The sequence below is a fragment of the Oncorhynchus gorbuscha genome, linkage group LG15, assembly GCF_021184085.1.
Source record: "Oncorhynchus gorbuscha isolate QuinsamMale2020 ecotype Even-year linkage group LG15, OgorEven_v1.0, whole genome shotgun sequence".
NCBI lineage: Eukaryota > Metazoa > Chordata > Actinopteri > Salmoniformes > Salmonidae > Oncorhynchus > Oncorhynchus gorbuscha.
Genome location: NC_060187.1, coordinates 63,569,703 through 63,581,098, shown reverse-complemented (window position 1 = coordinate 63,581,098; position 11,396 = coordinate 63,569,703). Strand labels below are relative to the sequence as shown.

Genomic DNA, 11,396 nt, shown 5'->3' with positions numbered 1-11,396 from the left:
TCACCTTCCTCATGGGGCCTTTTGTAATGCCTGACGGGTCGTCTGCTCCAGACAGGGATGTTTGTAGAAGTCAACCTTGAGTTGTCTCCACATTCAATAAGGACCATCTTTATGAGCTTTTCAGCGCTTAAAACATTCATGGGAAAAATGGCCGCTTGGAAGGTTGTTTTGATTTAGTTGCATATTTTAAAGTTAAACTGTTTGTTGATGTACTGAAATATTTCAATAAAACCTACTAAAACATTCAAATGTTTACTAATTTATCGGAAAAACAACACATTGGGAAAAGATGTTCGTTCACTGTTTGTTTAGGCTATCACCAACAATGTTTTTTGTGTCATTACTCTTACATGTTTTTGTAATAACAGATATTTTGACAGGTCCTGGGGTTGAGGGTAGGACAAGAGGACCTTCACGTTGACACATACAGCCGAGACAGAAATAGAGACACACGGCCATGAAGGGGTTAGGACATGTCATTCTGAGAACCACCAACATCTTTCACCCTGTCGTCTGGCCCCAAGCCATCCACAATAATTAGAAAAGACAGGCTAATAAGTCAAATTGATAAGGAAGTAAGTGAACTGTGATACACCCTGTATGTGAGTTAAGACACTCGAGTTTGACCACCTCTATTAACCAACACTTTATATTAATTTGAGTGATTATCCCCTGTTGCTATGACACTGACATTTTGGTATGGTAAGAAATGAAATAAAAAGTATTGGATTTAATAATTACCGTATTGAAGAATTGATGAAAGGCTGTGTCATAGGAAAATAACGAAGCCATGTGTCATCATTCCGTCAACTCTGTACTTCACATCAATAGAACATTTGCACATACTGCCCTCACATGGTACCACTAGTACTACACTTACTGTTCCGTTTCAAAATCAAAACACAGCACATTTTAAAACCTATATTGCAGAGGTGTATTCAAAGGTAGCATGCAAAACAAAAACATTACAAGCAAAATGTCATCAAATATGTATTTTTATTAGCAGACACCCAAGCCCTTTGGGGGGGGGAAATAATGCTAACCACAAAACTGCCCCAATGCACCTTGAAAACATATTCTTTATTCTGTCTCGACTTCGTGTACTTCTGACCTCACATACAAGACATTGTATTTTCAGACAAAACAGACACACTCCATCACTTCATATCATATAGTTCAATGTACCACATGCTACTGAACTACAAGATCTTGAGGCCTTCTAGTGATGGCCACTAAAATGCAAGAGTCTAACCTAAAACCAGACTCTTCTTGAATTAAACTGCCAAGAGACTGAAGCGATGCTGCTCATTTGGAAACAATCTCTCAAGCAGTATTGAAATGATAACACACTAGTTTACAACAATGTTAATTGACACCCTCTTCAACTGCAGGCATATGGGGCGTTCAGGCTTTTGTTCCAGACCTGATTAAACTTATCAAGGTATTGAACAGACAACACATTTTAATAGATGAGTTAGTGCTGGAACCAAAGCCTGCACAGGCTGTTACTCTCTAGAACCAGGGTTGATGACTGCTGAGTTTTGCTGGTCAGTCCCGTCCAGCCTTGAGTTTCTCCTCCACCGTGTGGTCCCCCTTGGATCCTCCCATGCAGGGTGGGCTCTTGACTATGCTGGGGTTGCTGCCCCACTGCAGGGGTGTCTTGGCCTGGATGGCCAGCGCGTGGACACAGCTCTTCAGCTCCTCGGCTAGGGTCTCGTTGACAAGGCGGTGGCGCTGTAGCAGGGAGAGGCCGTCGAAGTGTGGGCTGACCACCAGGACTCTAAAGTGGGACTCGGATCCAGGGGGCACGGCGTGCATGTGGCTCTCATTGTGGACTTCCAGGTGTTCTGGCTCCAACTGCTGGGTGAGCTTGGTCCGTATGGCCCCCTCCACGGGGCGGTCGGGATCAGGAGCCATGTGGGGTCTGAAGTGGGCTAAGGGCCTGGTGAAGGCGAGGGTGGTGGAGATTGGACAAGCACAGCGGAGAACACTGGGCAGCATTCAGAGGATTTTGGGGAAGGCGACGACTGTAGAAAGCCTGCAATGAAGAAGTGGTCTTTCTTTAGGTTCAGAAGTTACAATCTTAGAAAAAAAGGTGCTATCTAGAACCTCAAAGGGTTCTTTGGCTGTCCAGTCTGTGGAAAGGGTTCTACATGGAACCTAAAAGGGTTCTACTTGGAACCAAATAGGGCACTACCTGGAACCAAAAAGGATTATCCTATGGGGACAGCCGAATAACCCTTTTGGAACCACTGTAGCTCGCATTCAGTAGCTCGCTATCTGCTGTTAAACTAGCTATTTTACAGCAGACTCTGCTTTACAGAGCTACAGTATCTGTGTGTGTGTGTGGGGGGGGGGTGGTATTATCTGTGGAACATTCCAACTTGAATCCGGTCCAAAACCTTCATAAATATCAAAGTTGCCAACATACAACGTTGTGTAGAGGCCGGATAAGATACCGGGTAGGGAATGGGCTATTTCATTATTTTTTTCAATCACCACGTTTATTCCTGAAAAATGTCTGTCCTCACTCTGGTAGCCTATGGACAAACATTAAGAATAAGCTACGTGGTGAGTTGATGCCCTGGGGGGGGTGCGTCACCTGGGTGGGTTGATTCACTGTTGTGGTCGGCCTGTCTGGGTCCCCCCTTGGGTTGTACCGTGTCGGAGATCTTTGTGGGCTATACTCGGCCTTGTCTCAGGATGGTAAGTTGGTGGTTGAAGATTTCCCTCTAGTGGTGTGGGGGCTGTGCTTTGACAAAGTGGGTGGGGTTATATCCTTCCTGTTTGGCCCTGTCCGGGGGTGTCCTCGGATGGGGCCACAGTGTCTCCTGACCCCTCCTGTCTCAGCCTCCAGTATTTATGCTGCAGTAGTTTGTGTCGGGGGGCTAGGGTCAGTTTGTTTATCTGGAATACTTCTCCTGTCCTATTCAGGTGTCCTGTGTGAATCTAAGTGTGCGTTCTCTAATTCTCTCCTTCTCTCTTTCTTTCTCTCTCTCGGAGGACCTGAGCCCTAGGACCATGCCCCAGGACTACCTGACATGATGACTCCTTGCTGTCCCCAGTCCACCTGGCCATGCTGCTGCTCCAGTTTCAACTGGCCTGGGCCCTAGGACCATGTCCCAGGACTACCTGACATGAGGACTCCTTGCTGTCCCCAGTCCACCTGGCCATGCTCCTGCTCCAGTTTCAACTGACCTGAGCCCTAGGACCGTGCCCCAGGACTACCTGACATGATGGCTCCTTGCTGTCCCCAGTCCACCTGACTGTGCTGCTGCTCCAGTTTCAACTGTTCTGCCTTATTATTATTTGACCATTCTGGTCATTTATGAACATTTGAACATCTTGGTCATGTTCTGTTATAATCTCTACCCGGCACAGCCAGAAGAGGACTAGCCACCCCACATAGCCCGGTTCCTCTCTAGGTTTCTTCCTAGGTTTTGGCCTTTCTAGGGAGTTTTTCCTAGCCACCGTGCTTTTACACCTGCATTGTTTGCTGTTTGGGGTTTTAGGCTGGGTTTCTGTACAGCACTTTGAGATATCAGCTGATGTACGAAGGGCTATATAAATAAATTTGATTTGATTCGGCAGTTAGTTAGCTCGGTGGTGAGTTGATGCCTATTCGGCAGTTAGTTAGCTCGGTGGTGAGTTGATGGCTATTCGGCAGTTAGTTAGCTACGTGGTGAGTTGATGCCTATTCGGCAGTTAGTTAGCTACGTGGTGAGTTGATGCCTATTCGGCAGTTAGTTAGCTACGTGGTGAGTTGATGCCTATTCGGCAGTTAGTTAGCTACGTGGTGAGTTGATGCCTATTCGGCAGCTAGTTAGCTACGTGGTGAGTTGATGCCTATTCGGCAGCTAGTTAGCTCAGTGAATTGATCATGTTACTTTGTATACGTTGTTTGTTGGCAACCTTGTACTTACAAAGTTTTTGGAACAGATTTATGTTGGAACGTTCCACAAATTATACCCACCCCAGTATCTATTAGCTATAGCTACAACATCTATGTTCTTTAGATACATGAAAATGCAATGCTGAGCAACGACGTTTGCTAATTTCTTTCACAACATACTATAACTAGCTACGTTAGCTAGCTAACGTTATCTAACTGGCTAGCAAGCTTCTTGCAGTAATCACAGCCACATTGACTGCATTTCGAGCCTCGAATAGTACCTTCGCTAGTTTGGGCTGTTATTAATAAATGATTAAAGCTGTAATAACCCAAAGTGAGTTGTAATACATGTATTCGTTACCTACCTTTTCACAGTGTCCTCGGTTTTCCAACGTACACAGGAAGTGCTGACTGCCTGGGACTTGTAGTCTTTGTTTGAATTGTAGTCTTTGTAGACGGCCTGGGACTCATATTTCAGCAGTAAATTGTAGTCTTTGTAGGCTAGTAAATCTTGTACTGGTGGAGGTTTGTTGCAAAGTTTAAAAAAAATCTAAATGAGCTATCATGCCTGTTGGTGAAATTACATTGAACCAACGTGGAATAAGATTGACATCTGTTCCCAGTGGGATGCTGTTCTGACCCCTAGGCACAGAAATCAAGAAATCCATTATATCATTGATGATCAATTCGGTAAATTAAATCATTACAAGTGTTTCATCATTAGGACAGTAGTTTATTTTTCTTTGCTATCCATTGCAGTTCTGAAAATGTCAATTGCACAACAGTGCAAATAAATAAACATAGACAAAAGATAAGAAAAAATCTCACACACAAACTTTATAACAGAATCATGACGTTGTAACATTTAAGTATTCTTCATAACCAGTAGTATTTATTTTGATATATTTACTTATATTCCATTCTCATTTACAAAATACACAAAATCAAAGACAACATATAATAGTATTCTGTCATTTACACTTCATTTTTTTTGTCCTTTGTATTTTATTTATGGTTCCACATGTATAGAATATTGTAATTCCTAATACTATGATCTATACTTACATACAAACAACTACAGATTCTACAGCACAGTACAATGACAGTGATAAATTCTCTGTTACATGAATTAATCACAATATATTCTTATTGACAAAAGCCTGAAAGACCTAGGGGTAGTTTTAGAAGTAAATATTAGCCATTCAGTCCCATTTAGTCGAAGCCAACACACAGCATTTCAGTGGGAAAGGCCCAGCATATAATGTGCTTAATTTCCCAGTAGTGTTTTGGGGAGAGATAAAAGACAAATAATCAAACACTTATTGCTATAATTACATTTTTGCACTCATGATTGACCGTTGACCGAGCAACAAGTTAAGAATACAAAAAAACCCTGTAACAGAATTGAAAATATGCAACTACAGGTACTAGAAACAATCTTGACTTAAAATATCCTGAACTGGTTCACTGAGAGAGTAAATAGATAGTTGAGCATTTCACAGCGTTCCATCTGGTACTATACAACAATAATATTGACATCCTTGTTTATCATTTCATGGGTGGTATAATTAGGACAACATACAGATAGGATATGGAAACACAGATCAGACACATGCTGCAATGCTGAGGCTCATTCTTCAAGAACAAATGGAATATTTTAAGATTACTCTGCTACTTAGAGGAATTGTTAACAAATGTACTTTCTGACAGACTGGCCATCCACGTCCCAGATCAGTTTATAAAAACTGCTCCCCCTACTACAGGAATATTTTCAAGGGGTCAAAGGTTATAAAGACCTATAATATTTATTAATGATCTATGTTATATTTCATGTATTTTAATTTACATATTTAAATCTATATTCCATTTTTTTAATGACATAGTATAAACTTAAGACATACAAAAATATTTGGCAATAATAAATGAGAAGTTACTCATGGCACACTTATAGATCGGCAGTCACTAAACCATCAGTGAAAGGTTTGGGTGTGTAGACTAATGCATGTCAATTGTGTGGAATATGCTAGTTTATGGTCATGTAAACACAAAGTAAAGTGAGAGGTTGCAATGTCAATAAATAGTCAACTGTGACAACTGTAAATCAATGTATACTGATTATGTTGTGTGCTGTTCACAACTGCATGCATGACTCATTTGGTACCAATGAATCATTTGGCTACTGTCTTAAAGTGGTCACTTGTTGTTGTTGTGCGTACGTCACCTTCCGTTACCCTTCATGTGCTAGCTACTGATATATTTTATGTCACAAAGGTTTTGGTCTTTTGAAGAATGAAAGGCATTAACAACTGTGCATGTACAGCTAGGTACATTTAGTGCAATGGATTAGTCTTTATCTAGAATTCTGTTAAGTCTACATATGGCTGCTATCCTAAAAAATGGCAGTTTATGATCATTTCCTTTGTTGCTGAATCAGTGCTTGTTGCTTTTCTCTGTTCGATTCTTTGTAACATGCAATTGTGAACATACCGCACATGATCAATGTGCTAGCTATAAGGGAAATGGGAAATGTGTTTTGGTACCAAACCAATGTACAGGACATCTATGGATCAGATATCCCATGAGGACACTGCCCTTAGCAGAGTGTTTAGTCCTAGTCTATCATGTACGATTACAAACCTCAGCGGAGGTGTGTAACATGTTAAATGTACCCATATATCATTATGTTCTAAGCTTCAATGGTGGAAATCAAAGGAAAGTTATACTACTTCTATTTCAATGCTCGGTGAAATGTTTCCCAATAGCATCCAATAATGTTCTCCTTCTCATTGAGTTTGAATTCTCATTTTGATCATCCGATCAATAAAGCATCTTTTACTTGTATCGCCACATCAGTTAATCATACTCCAAGTATCGAATAAAACAACTAATAAACAAGCTATCAAGAATCCACAAAAGAGTCATCAATATTGCAGGTAAAAGTTCAATATTGTACAGGCAAACAAGCACATTCTCACACCCGTATCAGAATTATACTCAGAATAAGATATGGGCTATGACGTACATGTTAGTGTTTAATGACATATATGTGCTTACCACTATAGTCTCTTGAAACACATATATTGCACCAAAAGTAAATATATCTAAATGTATTTCAAACTCAAAACAAATATAAATTTAAATCTACTGAAAATATATCACAATGTTTCACTGAAGTTTAGTATATCCTTTCCATACCTTTGTGTCTTTTCAACTTCATTATTTTGAAGATTTTCACTCCACTTTTAACATCGAGCTCCTGTATCGAAATATCACACAAAAATGAAAACGGATGTTTCAGTTGTGCACATTAAAATGGTTTGATGTGTTTAAGGGATGCGAGAATGTTCCAGAAATCCAAGGTCAATGTTAGAACAGCCGAATGATATCAAAGGCAGTGTGATTTATCTCGTTAAAAGGATATGGATATAACATCTAACATCTGACTTATTGATGTACAGTAACATGATACACTTCAATGCCACTTTCATATCGTGTTCTATCTTTCTAGCAAACTGTCCATGAATTCACTTACATACTTAGTTACATGCAAACCACTTTCCAAAAACACATTTTGTAAGAGCAAAACATAATGCCTAAGACAGATGGAACAAAGAAGACATTTGTTACTACGGGATATATGAAGCAAGAATGCCGATTGAACTGTGGGATTTTAAACCTTTGTTTAAAACGTAACAATAGTAATAACTACTGTAACGAGTTGTGACAAGAGTCATATTTGCATCCGCAAACATTTGTGCTTTAAACGTGGAATGTTTGAACAAAAGGGTTGTTCTAAAATGTACATGGAGAACAATATGAGCTGAACAAATTTCAACACACTCAGAAATGGAGATTTGAAGGATTGATTTGAGTGACTGTTTATGATTGATTGAGATAGAATGGCTAGAAAGAATGTTTTAAAGGGAAAAAGCTCAACAGATCACGTTTGTCAACAGTCTCATTCAAACCACAATGAAAAGTCAACCTAGAATGTTCTAGCATCTATAAAATGGCAGTTATTTTGTACATAAAATAAACGCAAGACCTTGGAAGGTATGATAATGAGGAGAGGCCTTGGTTTTAACGAAATGTTTTGGTTTAACCCATTAAGTCAAAAATGGTTCAAATCAAGGCATAACACATCATTTTTGACTGACGTTCTCCCATAACAATGTAGACACGTGTAGATGGGAGGTGAGCTGAGCTTATCGGAGAAATTGGTCTGAATACAGATCGGATGGCTAGTGGTCATTTCTATTACGGGCTATTGGCATGGCTCATAAACTAGACCCCATATCCCTACCCCATAACCCCGTAAATCTGTCTTCATTTTGGGGACCTGAATGTAAACTAGTTCCTCAACCCTCCTAAACACATACACTCAGTGATTAAGATCGCACTGAACAAGCATTAAAGTTGGAACAGCTTCTGTTGGTCTAGGGGCAGAGTTTGGTTGCACTTCCCTTCCTCGACCAACTCACAGCATATTCATGGGGATCAATGTCAAGCAGCGGCAGCACAGTTCCACAGATCTTAGTAGTATAGAGATGTGTCTATCTAAACAGTACATCCAATATCAGGCAATCCACAATATTTACAACTTAGTAGATCTGTGCAGCATCTGCATTGAACTAATTCCTGTGAATAGGCTGTGACTTCAATGGGGCGTACAGGGCAGAGTTTAGGGGTTTCTTGGGCTGCTTGTTGTTCACAGTGTGGCTTACTCATTCCGGCCCCCCACGTTGCCCCCTAGGGGTGTGGCCACATTATTGCAGCACCTGGCCCCGTGTCTCCGGCAGCTTGAACGCCAGGAAGCTGCCCGCTGCAAGTGCCCCGGAGGCGAACAGGATGGGCACAGCCTTGGTAATGCCCACGAAAGAGGTGAAGATGCTGATGCCCAACACGGCTGCCAGCTTACAGAGGGCGTTTAGAAAGCCAAACGCTGTGCATCTGGGAGGAGAGAGGACGATCAGTCAGTTCCCTAATGACCTCTATTCAAACAGTCTCAGATTGAACTCATAATGTAACACCTGCAGGAGGATTGTTCAGCCAGATAGGGAGCGCTACCACAAACCCCTGAGGTGCCTTATTGCTTTTATAAACTGGTTACCGACATAATTAGAGCAGTAAAAAAAAAATGTTTTGTCATACCCATGGTATACGGTCTGATATACCACGGCTGCCAGCCAATCAGCATTCAGGGCTAGAACTCCGTTAATAATAATGAACAGCCAGTCTGCTATGATGAGATCTCAGAGTTTTGAAATGGCCAGAAATGTTTCAGTCAACCCAGTTAACTGGGATATACAGGATTTTTTAGTATAGGTTGGTTGAGGCAGTGCAGTGTTCACTCAGCCATGGGGTGGCAGTAAGGATTCCCACCCAGTCTCACACACCACTACCACCGATGCTCTTACACAGTACTACTTCCTCCATTTGCCTCCATCTAGTGTAGCCAATCACATCAAGGCACCACTTTTTCCAGTAAACCCTGGAAGCTACAACCTTCCACAGTGCCAAGGTTTTGGTGTGGCTCTCTGGTTGGGGTTTCCTACCTCTTGTCAGAGGGGTAGAGCTCCACCGTCAGCACGTCCAGGGCATTCCAGGAGGCGATGCTGATGCCCCCAAACAAACAGAGCAGAGCGATCATGGCCGACTCACTGTTGCCGAAAGACAGGAAGAAACAGCTGACACAAGAGATCACACTGGAGCCCGCTGGAGAGCGAGAGGAGGGAAAGAGATGGGGAGGAAGGGAAAGGGAGGAAGATATGGGGTAAGGAGGGGTAGAGAGAGGGAGGGGGGAAGGGGAGAAAGAGAGAAGAAGAGAGGGAAAATTAGTGAATCTATGAATATGTCATTTAATATGCCTGCTATTCTTGCTGAATCCATTTTGGCCGTTGTGAGACAGGAAATTCTGCCCAATCTACCATAGGTTTTAAACAGACAACATTTTGTTTTCTAGCTCTTAGTGGGAAATTAAAAGACGTTTTTAAAAAGAATAGAAAACAAAGTGATAACTGGCTCAGGCCACAGTGTACTGTGCATTAGTTTGGTCCGCTAGAAAGTGATCTCTATGTGTCGAAGAAATGCACCAACAGTACGGTGCAAAATCACATGACACCATTGTAGCCGTGACGACACTGTGCCACTCCTCGCTCTATTACCCAACATCCTCAGCCGTCCAATCTTGTCCATGAGCAGCGCCGACACAATGTTGCCAGGCAACACGGCCAATGTGCCCAGGAAGCTGACAAAGTAAATCATGTAGGCACTGTTCTCGTCACTGAAGTCGCTAAGCATGCAGCCCTCCTTGTTGTGCAGGAAGGTGCTGTTGACCAGTTTGCTGTTGATCAGCCTGTACTTGAACAGATCTGCAGGGGAGAGAAGGTGGGGAGAGAGGGGAGAGAAGGTGGGGAGAGGGGGTGTATTGATGAGAATTGTGGTTAAATAGATTCAATGTAGGGATAGACTTTAATGCATTCTGTACTGCTCTGATCTTTAGTTTCAGCTATTTCATATGAACACAGTACCATAAACCACAGTCATTCTAACGGGTGAACGACAGAATATGAACTGGGGCCTAAGGTTCACATATCTAGGGCCTATTCAATGAGTTACTCAATAAAATACATTCATAATACTGAATGCTTTATTCTACTGCACATAAGAGAACGGTTTGTCCATAGTGTCCAAGCCTAACCTCTGACCTCCAATCTCTAGGTTTTGCTCTGCTGTACTTCTCAGCATAAATCCATCATGTGGTTGTTCCCATAGTGGGTTAACATTCTGCACTATGGCAACAATCTAGCAGCTTCTAGCTCTTAGTGGGAAAGCACAGAGGGATTAAGAACTAAAGCAAAAGCAGTGAAATTAGTTTCTAACTCAAATTCAAATGAGTAGCTCCTGCATGGCACTGATAGCAGCAGAGTGATTGCTTGACTAGTCTAATGACGGACAAACACCTAACAGAACGAGAGGGAGGCGTTTAGATAGTCCCTGTCGTACGCTCTGATAATGTCTTGAGAGAGAGAGAGAGAGAAAGAGAGAGAGAGGCTAAGCCATTATAGGCTTGTGTTTGGCTGATAGTAGGTTCCTATCGTTGAGTGTGTAATGTCAGAGATGAAGTTGGATTCTGCCCCTGGATCGAGAGGACTTCAAGCTCATCAATATTACCCATCTTTTCTCATCAGCCATACAGATGAATCATCTTCTTGTGCAGGCTGCTTTTTGTTCTGGAAAAATCTATCATTCACTTTGAGATGACTGACAGTTATGTAATATGCAGGCTGAAGTAAAATAGGATTTGGGGCTGTGTTGCTAGGATACCTCTCTCTGTCGGCAGTGCTACATTATGTTACAGGGCCAGGGAGTAGAGTGACGGTAATTGAGCCATTTTTGTCTTGTGTGAAGCATATAATTGGAGCTGGTACTCTGCTCTGTTTCTGGCTCTGTTTCTGTCAGAGAGGTTGAACACCTTAGTAAGAAATGCATAAGATCTACATGA

At 41.9% G+C, this 11,396-nt stretch overlaps 2 protein-coding genes across 2 annotated transcripts in view; both read right to left on the bottom strand.

The window, feature by feature from the left end:
- Nucleotides 1–977: 977 nt before the first annotated feature.
- On the bottom strand, nucleotides 978–4,320 carry bola1 (bolA family member 1). Its single transcript, XM_046302201.1, has 2 exons — nucleotides 4,258–4,320; nucleotides 978–2,038 (listed from the first exon to the last, which is right to left on the bottom strand). The coding sequence occupies exon 2, from the start codon at nucleotides 1,999–2,001 to the stop codon at nucleotides 1,549–1,551; it is 453 nt and encodes a 150-aa protein (XP_046158157.1). The 5' UTR covers nucleotides 2,002–2,038; nucleotides 4,258–4,320; the 3' UTR covers nucleotides 978–1,548.
- Nucleotides 4,321–4,762: 442 nt separating this feature from the next.
- The window catches only part of LOC123997709 (synaptic vesicle glycoprotein 2A-like), a 60,692-nt gene continuing 54,058 nt past the window's right edge, over nucleotides 4,763–11,396 (bottom strand). The window contains exons 11-13 of the mRNA XM_046302200.1: nucleotides 10,057–10,263; nucleotides 9,448–9,607; nucleotides 4,763–8,842 (exon numbers count right to left, since the gene is read on the bottom strand). Coding sequence (XP_046158156.1) covers nucleotides 8,659–8,842; nucleotides 9,448–9,607; nucleotides 10,057–10,263 — 551 coding nt within the window. The 3' untranslated portion in view covers nucleotides 4,763–8,658. The remainder of the gene's footprint in view (nucleotides 8,843–9,447; nucleotides 9,608–10,056; nucleotides 10,264–11,396) is intronic.